Raw genomic sequence first — 13,580 nt, 5'->3', positions numbered from 1 at the left:
CAAAATCTATGACGGTGCTGCAGATAGTATGGATACCTCCTCTTATAACCATGATAACTTGTGTAATTGATTGTCTTTCAGATGATCCAACTAAAACTTAAGTCTTGAGCTGCTGATCTTTTGGTCTATTTGCCTAACTCTAATATTTTCACTTTTGATCTAGCAGTTCGCGGTCTTCGAGACCCTAAAGCTTCAGACTGTCAGTTTGTTAAGGTCACATGATTCTAATCTTGCTCACACTCTAATCCTTACATGTATTTGATATCCGATCAGCTGCAGGAAACTAAAGAGACGAAAGTGACGATGAACTTCACAGGGACTCTTTAGTTTCACAAAACTTTGAGGTGCCATATTATACTTCTCTTTTCTTTGTGTGCAGTGCAATATGATAAAAATGAAATGGAAAGATTGAAAAAGAAGTCTTGAGGCCCATCTTTAGGCCATAATGTAGCCCACTAGGCATTATTGATCGAAACCACTCCTGCCACACAACTTTATTTTGCATTCGAGTATCGTGCCATACCAGTCAACACACTACCATGATCATGGCTACATGCATAGGAAGTGAAACCATGTGCAGCTATAATAAACATGGGTGGTTTAATTTAAATGTGTATAGCTCGGGTTTGGTGCAAGCAAATACAATAATTCTTCTTTTAATTTAGACATTCTGAATCTGCTCTTTTCAATGATATTTTCATTCACAGCCGATTCCTTCAAACAATCAGCTTGTAGTGTCCTTTATCTATGTTCATAGATGCCACACAGTGTAAGAGACTGGTATCAGAGTGTCATACACCATGTATCAAAAGTACATTGGTCAGAAGATTATATGTTAATATTCATGTTTCAACCACGCTTTAAAAATGCTTCTGACATTTTAATGAAGAAAATGATGCATCATTGTTGTGTTTCAGTAAATATCAACTCAAACGGTAACCAGGAGGGTAGGTTAGTAAATACCAACCCAAACAGTAACCAGGAGGGTAGGTTCATTATTTGTTGCCTGCAACTGGTAATCGTTTAAAAGTTACTTTTTTTTGTATTTGTTAGTAATACTTCAATGAAGTTGGAAGTACTGTTTCATCATTTTTGGGTGTAAGAATTTTCTTGGTTGTGGATGCATGTGCTAGCAACCTCTTCTCCACCAGGGTTGTTCTATTTTCTTTTTCTTGCCATGTGTTTTGAATATGTTTCATGTGCTCAGGTTCTCTATTTGTTTCAAGAACCAGATGCTGAGGATCTAGGCGGAGGATGCATGTATTGGTGACCTCTGCTCATACAGGGTTCCCCATATGTTGCTTTTGTGTGTTCCTTATACCGGTTTCATTTTCCTCAGTCATAATTGTTGTATTTAAGATTGAATTGTTTTAGAATATGCATTTGTTTGCATCATAATTTTGCTCATATGTACTGGTGACCTCTGCTTTAATCAATGGTTCCCTATTCTAGCCGTTATGTGTGCCTTGTTTCATTTTGATCCATTTTGCATTATATATCATATTTATATATTTATGTGGTACAAATATATTTTTGAAACATATTCTTATATGATAGTATGTATTCTGATGTTTGTTTAGGTCAAGGTTTTGATTTCATGAAAATGTTGTTTTTCATGTTCTTTTATTGTTGAGGGCGTGGGTGGGTGCCAGTCATCAATACTCTCTTTTTATTTCTTGCTGCATGTAAATGAAATGTTTTTGTCTTCTAATTTTACTTTGATATATTTGTATTTTATCTTTCATATACATGGTATGTGATGCGATCAAGCAAAGTCAGTCGGAACTCGGAAATATTGATTTTGAGATATAGCCCAAACAAAGGAACTATTTCCTTTTGTCCAAACAAAGGAACTATTTCCTTTTGTTTCCTTTTGTTTTGGAAGCTCTTTTACTGCTCATATCTTTGGAACTGGTTGTTCAATTTCAGTGGGGTTTTCTGCAAAATCCAGCTTTGTAAATGCTTTTTACTATCCTTTAAGAAACTGAAAATTTAATATTTCTGAGTTCCGACTGATTTTGCTTGATCGCATCACATTGCTTGCCTATATTTGTTTCTGTATCTGTAATGTACTATTTATTGCTTGCCTGATTTTTAAAATCATCACATTTGAATTGCCTTTTTTTTTGCCTTGTTCTGCTCTCCTTCTGGCTGTGCTGTAAGCATGTTGGTTCTTTTAATTTTTATATTTATGCTTATATTTTTGTTGTTAAGTGCATTGCTTCTACATACATACAAAATACATACATACAAATATTTTGATAGTGGTGCTACTTTTAGAACGAAGTGCTCAAAGACAAAAAACAAAACAAAAGAACAACAGGAGGAAAACTAAAACAGCAATCACTGCATGTGATTGAAAGGCTACATAATCTGAGGATATGTGACTTCAGAACCTTCTTAAAAACACCCACTGATTGTGATTCCCTGATACATGTGATACCAATTGGCAGTCTATTCCAGGTGCAAGGCGCAACATAGGAGAAGGTCTTTGCATTCTAAATCTGAACAAATACTCAATAAAATCGTAAAAATATAATCAGGAATTTGAATTGCTATATCTTCTGAATGAATTTCATACATAGTTGCAAGACAGATATTAATGGATATATTAGCTGACATGAGGGTTTTGATTGTATTGTGCTCAGTCAGGAGGGTGTATGAAAGGAACTTAATTAATCAAAATATTATAATAAATAAATAATAATAAAATAAAATGATATTAGATACCAAAATAAATTGAATAAACAAATTTAATTACTCAGGGTATGTCAGCACAACTGCAACCAGTGAATAAATGACTTCCATCACTCAAGGAAGTACACAACTCTTGATCAGACAATTAGAAGAAATTGATTCATGTTTGGTTTATAGATGGATTTGAAATTATTGGAAAAGTAGATATACAGTGCACATCTTAAAATACACCCAAACATAGTAACAGTACATTTTAAAGATGACCACACAAAAGTGTGTATGTTTGTGAGGATACTATGGTGAAAAAAAAGGTCTACATTGATTATGATCCAACACAAGTCATTATTTATGAGATGTGAGAAACACCAACGCTGATGATTGGCATTTCCATTTTTGATTGTTTTAATTTAAAATAATATTTATTCATTTGTTTTGTTGTTATTGTTATTTTGCAAAATGTTTTTATTAATTTATGTTTGCTAGTGTATATCAGGGTATACATTTGATGAAACCCAAATATACAAATTAGTTTTATCTGTATCAGTTCATTTATATGTGTTGAAACACTGGACTGGAATTAGTTGTATGTGTTATTTTATACAAGGACCTACATGTGGTGAATATTGAGTTTTAATAATTGTTTCATCTCTTTGAATTGCAGCAAGTATTAAAGAACCAGACAGTAGTGAAAAAGGGAATCTAATAGAGAAAGAAGAACGTTTGACAGGATCAGTCAAGATTGATGTCTACTGGTATTATATCAAAGCTATTGGTGTCCTCTTGTTTGCATTCGTCATGGTTCTTTTTGTTGGACAGAATGGCCTCAGTATTGCCACCAATTTCTGGCTGTCGGACTGGTCTGAAGCGGGAAATAACGTAACCAATGCAACAACCGTAAGTAATACAGATGATGAATTTTTTACATAAATTTCGTCACATTGGTTAGGGATGATCTTACAAGATTTGAATCCAATCAATTCCTTCTGAGATTATGATAGATTTGTAAATGGTTGAACCCATGGTGAAAATAGGGACTATGTTTGATAATGCAATCAATAAGGCACTGGTCTCTTGTACTGTCATACACATTTGTAGCAAATTATGTGTTCAAACCACTTGCTCTCATAAAAACATTTGCTTGCTTGAATTCTGAATTACAAGCTCTAACATAGATAGAGCTGATCTTGGCTGTGAGTTACTCAGGATGTAGCATGATTATAGAGTCCTGTGAGTTTTTATTGATCAGATCCCTGGATGATGCTCCATGGTGAGTCTTGGGCCATCATGATTGGCAATAGTTTGTGTAATATGTAAGAAAAGTAGATAATGGGGATAAGCATCCTGCACAAGAACAAATAAACACAATGGGGAACGATTGCTCGCTACGAGAGGAAACTGAATATATTAAATAAGAAAGAGTGAACAGTTTACCAACCCAAAGTGTTACAATTAAACAAGACAACATATAAATTAGGCGTCCGTCTAGAGATCGGAAGGTCATGGGTTCGATTCCCGCGCCGGCACATTCCCTTGCTTTTTTTTTCAAGTTCGGTTGTGTGCCGGTCTGGATTTGTATTTATATGTTGTCTTGTTTAATTGTAACATTTTGGGTTAATATGTAAGAGCTCTTTCCAGTAGTTGAATCAGGTTTACTTCTTCATATAATGGAAATATATTTCTTTGCTTATGAATATCATGCATTACATTTATTTTTATTTACTTTTTTTCCCTTACAGGAAGAACTTAATGACATCTTGTTCAAGTACCTGACGGGTTATGCAGCTTTGTCCATATCCAGCATCGTCATGTCAACCATATCATCCGTTGTCATTCTATTGTCTACATTATATGCAGCCAGACGATTACATAATAAAATGTTGTTTAACATTATGCATGCTCCAATGAGGTAGGAATTATATTACAAATGTCTATTAACACAATTAAAATCACTATTAGTATTTGTTCTCTATTCTTTTTTATAATCTGAAAGAGAATTAAAAGGCATATTAGTAAGTTTTTAGCAGGTTCGAGGTCAGACAAGTTTAGACAGTTCTAAACTTGTCTGACGGTGAACCCGCTAAAAACATACTAATTATTATAAACTCCTGTCGAAAAGCATATCCCACCATTTAATTAAAAATACTAGTTTGCGTCCGATTTCACTGTCAATCAAACTCACCACGATCCTTGATTGGTCAGTAGCATGTAAAAGGATAGTTTGATTCATCTGGTGCCAATCGGAGAAAGGAATCACAGAAAATGGCGAAACATTATGATACTTTTACAAGGCAAAATGCAACTTTTCTAGGCATTGTTGACATGGTGCCTTCAGAAAAGAAAGTTTCCTATTACTAAGACCTAGCTTATTGAGACGGTTTGTATATTTGAAGGTGCAAAATTAACCATAAGGCACGCTGTTTTACCACAGCATCCAGGAACTCAATCATCACGACACTCGCAAACAAACCGTGCCTGAGTTTGATTGACAGATGATGTCAGACGCAAACTAGTCATTTTAATTCTGTCTTTGATTCTTGTTAGTCGGTTATGATATGGTGAGCAATTCTAAACATACCATATACCAAATGAAAGTTTAATGTGTTTGTGCTGAATTTTGACCTCTATTCTCTTAAAGTGGAAGCCCCACTTTTGGTTCAAGTTCCTTAGGGAATAAGTCAAGGTTAAAATTTATCCATGTAAATTCTGTTCTGTCTGTCATCAAAGTAACAGGTGTAAGCCAGTTCTTCTGTGAAGAACTGACCAAGCGGGGCTTCCTGTTTAAGATCAATTGGTGTGTGAATGCAAGTATGCCATCAACTTGAGCACATCAGAGTTAATTAGTTAATTAGTTGTGTAGTATTTCTGCTAAGATCAAATCCAAGCACCTGTCAGCTTATTTGAATTATGGTGGTGTGTTTTATTCCAGATTTTTTGACACCACACCAATCGGCCGAGTCTTGAATCGTTTCTCTTCAGACACTAATGTTATGGATATGGTAAGTTTTATGAGTGGTATGTCATATAGATGTTTGACATTTTGGGAGATTGTTTCTTGAGTTTATAAGAGTTGAATTGAAAGTTTAATTTGAGAGAACCAAAGCTAATGGCCAGTGAACCCCAACATTCTCAAAGCTGGTGTTATTGTGGACAAAAGTCAGTGGTTCACTTATGAAACTGTCAGCAAAAACAGTAAGTCTTTAACTTGGTTTTGTCAAATGAAATATTTAATGTATTGTGTCTTGTGACGTCTCAAGTTGAGAATAAACGCACAATTTGAATCTGCCACTGAGAAATCCAACATGGCGTTACTCTCAACTTGAGACAAGACAGACTATTGTGTACAATTAACAATAGGTTGTCTGCAAACAGTTGCAAAATCAACTGCTTATACTATAATTTAACCTATATATTATGTCTTTTTTTCCTTATTTCCGCCAGCGACTTGGTAATACAATGTCAAGCTTCTTCCGTTTCACATTGACATGTATCTCTGCAATCATTGTAAATGCAATTGTGTCACCCTTCTTCATCATTGCTATTATACCTATAGCAGCTCTCTATATACTCCTCATGGTGTACTTCATAGCAACATCAAGGTGAGTCTATGAGTTATTGAATCACATTGTCTGTCTGCAATCATTGTGAATGCAATTGTGTCGCCCTTCTTCATCATTGCTATTATACCTATAGCAGCTCTCTATATACTCCTCATGGTGTATTTCATAGCAACATCAAGGTGAGTCAGTGGAATGTTATCACATATTGCAATTTGTCTTTGCTGCTCACTCTATTGACAATAAGGCAGGAAGAATGCGAGACGTTACACCCTGAAACCTATTTGCCCCAAAAAAGTTCGCCCAATACACATTACATACCACGATCAGTTTGGCCCAGTTGACTCACTGTGTAACGTTGCCGTAGCGTGCAAAGCTGTGCATGCGATCAATGCCAAGGACAACTTTCAGTCATAACAGTTCCGTCAGGGAATACATTTTAGGCTTATTAGAAAACACAATATTTCGCTGTGAATCTCCCTTTTTAGTGCTTTTCTTGCTAATAAAACCAAAACATGTTTATAACACATATATAACGTTTTAAAAACATTTTTGTGTTTGCTGGGTATATATACATCATGCAGGCCAACGGTCGTTGTACATGATTTTTTTTTTTCATCCCTGATCATGTTGATTTTTTTAGCATATTTGTAATGTTTTAACATGTCCAAGCTTACATCTAATTAGAATGGTCCACATTCGTTGGGTTATAAGACATTGGGGCTACCCTGGGTAAAGAATGTTCAAATAACAAAGAACAATTTTGTGCAATAATATGTTTAGTGATATAGGGACTTTGATTTAATTCTGAACTTCATAATAACTTGTTATTTTTCCTGTTCACATGCCCAGTAGGTTTTCCCTTTCTAGGTAAGCCTATATCAAACACCCAGATTTGGAAGCTAGATGGTTCAGCTTTTTATGTCGTTGCATGATCAGGCTAGCTATAAAAACATAATGGACAGTTGTCTAAAACAATTCCTTCCTTGTTTCTGTTATTATTATTAGCTGTGTGTTCGTTCTTTCATTGATCATGTTTATCCCTTGTTTCTCTAACTGGGTAGGGCCTATCCTTTCCTTAATTCTGTTACCTTCTGATACATGCACATCATAGGCCTATTTCTTTACTGGCTTATAGCATACACCACAACCAGGACTATTATACTATATACATCATATTTATTTCTGAAAAAGGTGCAATCTGATTTGTAAATTATTGTAATTTAAATACAGGTCGCAGTGCTCAAATTCAAAAATTTGCCACACAAAAGACCTGACATATAACCTTAGCATTCATTTTTTATCCAGAATCTTTTTATTCCACCCTGTATAACTTCAATGTCACCCTGTGCAATGAGTTGATATGTGTACATTTAATTATGTTTTCAGCTTCCCCAAAATGTATACTTTTGCTAGTTAAGGGTTCATAATTGTGGAGATATTCTAATTTGAAATCAGATTGGTATAAAAATTTATAATATTTGTGAACTAACTCTATGGGTGGCGAGTTCAGAACACATGTCCGGGTTGGAAATTGAAGTTGTTGTGATTTTGCTATTAAATATTATACATCCATGCTCTTGCGCTGGAAGGTCATGTTGATTATACCAGGACTACATCCTGTACATGCACACAATTGGAGGTTGTATTGATTGATCGCACACATTGTATATGCACGGCAACTTTACACAGGAAGTCAATTGGGGCGAACTGGTAGTGGTATGTAATGTCAATTGGGGCGAACTGGTAGTGGTATGTATGTGTATTGGGCGAATTGGTCATGGTATATACGGGTGTGGTGCGAAACGTCCTGTTTGCGGCAGGAATACATGTTTGATTGTAATGAATTGCATACTTTTTGATTTCATGTTCTGCTTCAGTTGAATTCTAAGTACTTCAAATTAATTTTTATTGTGCCTGGCAATCTTGTAAATGAATATTCTGAAATATTAAGCAAGATCAGAAAGCAAACCAACTTGCAGTGAATTCATGGAAAGGTAACAGAATCATTGCTCTCTTGAGTAAAATGTTTTTTTTTTTAATGTCATGTCATCTATTATTTGACAGTGTTGACGGGTTGGTGCCAAGATAATTGTAGTTAAACCAATGTTACTTTTGTTTGTGTAATTAGGGAGTTACAGAGGATAGACAGCATAAGCAAGTCACCAATATTTGCACAATTCTCTGAATCTTTGGGTGGATTATCAACTATACGGGCTTACAGGTAAGAACATGCATATATCCCTATCATATCCAAGTATGAAGTCATCTTAAAGTTGTAGCCACTATTTGTGCCTTATTGAAAGAAGGCGACATAATTGGGAATACATTTCAGAACACATTTTATCAATACGACCATATTGCATTATTTTGTCCGACTTTGTTGTAAAATGTCCATATTTTGATTCAACCTTTGCCTAACAAAAGCCCACATTGGTAACTTTTATTTTTTCTTGGTTGAAGTCAAGAGAAGCGATTCCAGAGGACAATTTTGAAGAAGATTGAAACAAACAACGTAGCCTTTCTTTATCTGCAAACTGCTAACAGATGGCTAGGGATAAGACTGGTAAGTCAGCATGAGTCTTGTTGTATTACCTACAAGTAGTATGAAAGCTTGAACATAGGGTCTGTGTGACTTTTCAGAAGGGAAGTTAAATAATTTTAAACAAAAAATGATATTGTATCAGTCTATGTAATACTGTCCCCCAAACTTGCTTTTTCACAGGATTTCATAGGAGCTGTCATAGTTCTTGTTGCAGGTTTTACTACCATGACATCTGCTGCACTAGGTAGCCTTGAACCAAGCTATGTAGGCCTAGCCATTACATATGCACTATCAGTAAGTAGCAGTATTCTTGTTTAAGTAGTAAACAGGCTCTAAGTATTTTCATTGTGGTTATGGATGATAGGTAATAACCTTGAAATTATAGAAGGATATACAATAAGTTTATGAGAAAGGTTTTCAACAGAAGTCTCCACATACATAAATGACAGCCAGTGAAAAGATTTCACTGACCATCCAGGATTTGAACCTGGTACCTTCGGATCACCGGACTGATGCTCTACCAACTGAATGATGTTATTATCTAGAGGCCTTTAGTTCAAAACCCACCCTCTAATATCTTCTCATCCAAGAAGCTTTAAGAAATAGGTTTGGAAATAAAATACATGTAAGTTAAATTGTAGAAAGAGAGTAGAATTTTTACAAGGTTTTTCAAATAGACTGTTTACTTAAAATTAGGTAAAGAAGATCAGTTAAATTATGTCACACTTTTGTATATTTTCAGTGAGTCTCTGAATTCTCAATGAAGAATTTAATAGAAAATGATCCTGGCACCCATTGGGAAAAACAGTCCGATTACTGCTGCATGATTTCATATTTTGGTGCAACAATGTATATGCATAATGGAAGATATGACATGCCAAATTAAGGTTCAGCCGACCAATCATTCATGGGGCTACATGGAGTCTGTATTTCATTACCAAGTTCCTGAATTTAATTCAAAAAATTCCATGTATACAATCCAATTGCAAATGATGTAAACATACCTCAGTGACAGTTTCATTCTGCATTGTACAGTTTGTCCACTCTGAAGTACAAAGTGACAACGCGCGCGTATACAAAGTCGGCACAATGTGTGTGTCCGCGTCGCTACTTTGTACTTCAGAGTAGACTGACTGTAGCGCTTTCTCAAATTGACCAATTCTCCTGTTCCTCCTGATCTGCTTCCTGTTGGAATGTGACATTGGTACCACTGTTTTGTTGTTGTTAAGAGGAGGTCATAAATATGCAGTAGAAAGTGATTTCCTTTATCTCGGTTATATATCTTATATCATATCTTGTATTTCTGTTTTGTTTTCTCTCTGATTCTTGTATCCTCTCAGCCAGTGACATGATTGTCCTCTGCATTGTCTGTGAACTCTCTGGTAACTCTTTAATGGAAATTCCTCATTTGGCTTTGTTAATTACCATATTATTCACACTGTTTTGTCTTCTACAGATAGCAAGTCAATTGAATTGGGTAATCCGTATGTCTGCTGACATGGAAATGCAGATGAATGCTATAGAACGTATTGAGTTCTACAGCAATGTAGAGAAGGAAGATTATGATGGTAAGATATAATATGGGAGGATAAACATTACAGATAGCAAGTCAATTGAATTGGGTAATCCTTATGTCTGCTGACATGGAAATGCAGATGAATGCTATAGAACGTATTGAGTTCTACACCAATGTAGAGAAGGAAGATTATAATGGTAAGAATAGATGCAAGGAAAAATTAATGTATAGAAGCTTTAAAATAATAGGATTTTTGACCTCGTAGATTGTCAACTAGTAGGGTAGTTTAGCTAGATACAGAATCAATGACTTGCTCCCCAGAATTATATTTTCAAGGAAGGTTTGTGCAATCCTTGCCTATGTTAAGGCTGATGATTTGGAATAGAAAGGACAACTTACCATTAGGTCAAAAAAGGATTTTCCATATTTCAGGCCTATATGCTTTCCCCAAATGTGTACCACAAGTGCTTGTCAATTAATTTCTGTTCTTTTTGCTTTATTGTGTTTGTTTACTTAGGTATTTTGGTACCCAGTAGAGAATGGCCTGATAGAGGTGATATAGTATATCAAGAAGTCTCTGCAAGATATGCTAGAGAATTAGACCCAGTACTACAAAATATCAGTATACATATGAAAGCTGGTGAAAAGGTAAGGTTTTTTTTACTCATGGACGAAAAAGATAACATCGCGTACAAGCAGTCAAAGTCTCAGCATCACTCGATAATGAGGGCCGATTGTTCCATGAAAATGCAACAGGCAAAACTGCAATGCACTTAATGCATATTTTTACGGTAAGGCAGGCAATGTGAGACATGGCACAATCGAACAATCGGCCCTCATGAATATGCGAGAGTTTACAGCATACAATGCATGGGGACTTTGTTGATATGATACATGGTCTGTAGTAGTCTGTGGTTTTACTATTTTTGAGAACTTTGTTATTGATCACTCCCTGATGAGAGGAGGTGCAAAAACCTCCTCGAAACAATGTTGTAGGAGACATAATAAATTTGTGTAAAAAATACCATGAACTTGTATTAGCATCTTTACTACTTCTTGATCGCTCCTATTTATTATTATATAGTTGAGCACTATTTTTGAAGAAAATTTGATCTAAAGTATTTGCATACATATATTTCAAAAAAAATTTAATATGTTTGCAAAACTTTTTCAGAGTTTTCAAGCTTACTGTGATTTTTAAGGGCTATTTAGCCTCTTCCAGAAAAAAAAAAAATTGTGACCGACTAACCCTACTTGGCAAGTCCATCCATCCGCCCGCAGAGCAGCATGTTTTTTTTCCTGGCTGTAATGCCCTACTAAGACTATCGGACGTACCAAGTTTGTTTGCTTTTTCTAGTGTGTACTTTTGAATTGAAAATTTGTAATATATTCTACTGAATTATATGCTATATAATTAAAACTGGAGAGTGATATGTTAACGGATAATGTTCTCATTTCATTCATTCCTTTTCTCTCTCACCCTTTATAGGTTGGCATTTGTGGCAGAACAGGGAGTGGCAAGTCTTCACTAACACTCACTTTATTCAGGATCATTGAGACATTTAATGGTAAGATTACATTATTTTTTGCAAACTTGGGGAGAATATTTACTTTACTCTTTGCTGTCAACTACAGCAGGAACACAGCAGGGTCACCTGGTGTAGCCACAAAGACACAAATGGATTGCTTTTCCACAATGACCATGAGAGTGGCTGTCCTTAGTGAGCAGTAATGTCATTTAAGGGTCAGTAGAGATCGTGGTTATTGTTGCTGTTGTCTATTTCATTTGACATTCCATCCAAAAAGTGACAGTGTGTAACATATGTTCCATTGAGAAGGTTGTCATACGTTCCATAGGACATAATTTATTTGTTTGTTTATGTGAAATGGTTTTTTGTTGTTGTTTTGAAGCTCCCCTTTCCCAGTGGGAAATTAAGAGATATTATAGGTCAGTTAAGAAAAGTTAAAATTCTAGAAGGATTTTTAAACAATGCAAAATTCATTGTACCACCTAGGATAGTACCCACAGGATTTTACAATTGTTTCCCAAGAGCTGTCTGAAAAAGAACTTGACTGGGGAGTAGTAATAGGATGAAGTGTAAAATACATTCAACACATTTGTTTTTTCCCTCTTATTTCCTAAACAGGTGAAATTTTAATTGATGGAATTAACATAGCAAGGCTACCACTGTCAGAGCTGAGACACAGACTATCAATTATTCCTCAAGATCCTGTGCTATTTACAGGAACTATAAGGTATTGTGTTCATGCAGTGTCATCTTGTGTCGGTAATCTCAAATCTTAGTGAATTTGTTGTAATATATATATGTAACGTTGGGTCAATGTCACCAATACATCATATAAAGCAGTCAAGTTAGCTCAATCGATAAAACGTTCGACTATGGTGTGAGAGGTTGTGGGTTTGAACCCTGGCGGTAGTCTAGTATGCTCTCATGGAAAATTGAGCTTGAAATTCCCCTGGACAAGGAACCTACTGTTAATTGTCTTGTTGTAACCCGTACAAAACTCGGGGAGCTGATCCTGGTTGCGAAGGTAAATAATTGTGGATTGTCTAGGATGTGCGCTCTTGAAGCTTCAAAGTCTCTGTGTTGTTGTTAAATGGTTTATGGAATGATGTGGGCCGTAGTGGTCAGCGAAAACGAGTAAAGTGTGTTGAGGCTTGTGTATCAACATCTAGGCGTTGTGTTTGTGCGTAGCGCACTATATAAATCACTGCACTGTTTTTTTTATAAATCAGAATTACTTCTGCAAGAGAGAAGCTACAACAGCATATGAGTCATATAAACCACCGAGAGATAATGTATTAAAATATGTCCTTCATATCAAAGAGATACTTGTAATGCTGTCCTGGGTGGAGCTACCTGTAGAATACTTTTGACCAGCTGCTGAACAGCCAGTGACTATTAGATAAATAAAAACTATCAAAATAGATATTATTATTAACACTTCTAGTGGTAATATTATGTTGCATCAAAACATGGTTGAAAAGGTAGACAAAACAGCTCTGCTTTATTGTAAGCTTGGAATTACTACTTGATTGTTTAGGACTAACTTTGTTGCTTTGCTTTTGACTGCAGGTTCAATTTAGACCCAGAAGGAGATCATCCAGACTCAGAGCTGTGGGAATCACTGGAGATTGCACAACTTAAACACATTGTCACAGCTTTACCTAATGGTCTAGGTGAGATTTTGAAAAGTGTGATTTGTAAACTAAATCAATATTCGTAAACTTAATCTTGTAAGTGAA

At 35.5% G+C, this 13,580-nt stretch overlaps 1 protein-coding gene across 3 annotated transcripts in view; it reads left to right on the top strand.

The window, feature by feature from the left end:
• LOC140149196 (ATP-binding cassette sub-family C member 9-like) overlaps nucleotides 1-13,580 on the top strand; it is a 51,592-nt gene that overhangs the window by 32,519 nt on the left and 5,493 nt on the right. For 2 of the 3 annotated variants that reach the window (XM_072171409.1, XM_072171408.1), the window contains exons 18-30: nucleotides 918-986; nucleotides 3,359-3,591; nucleotides 4,434-4,603; nucleotides 5,624-5,693; nucleotides 6,136-6,293; nucleotides 8,383-8,475; nucleotides 8,715-8,817; nucleotides 8,977-9,090; nucleotides 10,253-10,364; nucleotides 10,830-10,960; nucleotides 11,802-11,880; nucleotides 12,460-12,568; nucleotides 13,411-13,514. In XM_072171409.1, coding sequence (XP_072027510.1) covers nucleotides 918-986; nucleotides 3,359-3,591; nucleotides 4,434-4,603; nucleotides 5,624-5,693; nucleotides 6,136-6,293; nucleotides 8,383-8,475; nucleotides 8,715-8,817; nucleotides 8,977-9,090; nucleotides 10,253-10,364; nucleotides 10,830-10,960; nucleotides 11,802-11,880; nucleotides 12,460-12,568; nucleotides 13,411-13,514 — 1,545 coding nt within the window. The remainder of the gene's footprint in view (nucleotides 1-917; nucleotides 987-3,358; nucleotides 3,592-4,433; nucleotides 4,604-5,623; nucleotides 5,694-6,135; nucleotides 6,294-8,382; nucleotides 8,476-8,714; nucleotides 8,818-8,976; nucleotides 9,091-10,252; nucleotides 10,365-10,829; nucleotides 10,961-11,801; nucleotides 11,881-12,459; nucleotides 12,569-13,410; nucleotides 13,515-13,580) is intronic. The other variant, XM_072171410.1, reaches the window with a different exon arrangement.

Source organism: Amphiura filiformis, chromosome 3, assembly GCF_039555335.1.
Source record: "Amphiura filiformis chromosome 3, Afil_fr2py, whole genome shotgun sequence".
Taxonomy (NCBI): Eukaryota; Metazoa; Echinodermata; class Ophiuroidea; order Amphilepidida; family Amphiuridae; genus Amphiura; species Amphiura filiformis.
Note: the sequence above shows the minus strand (reverse complement) of the source record. Positions and strands in the feature narration are given on the sequence as shown.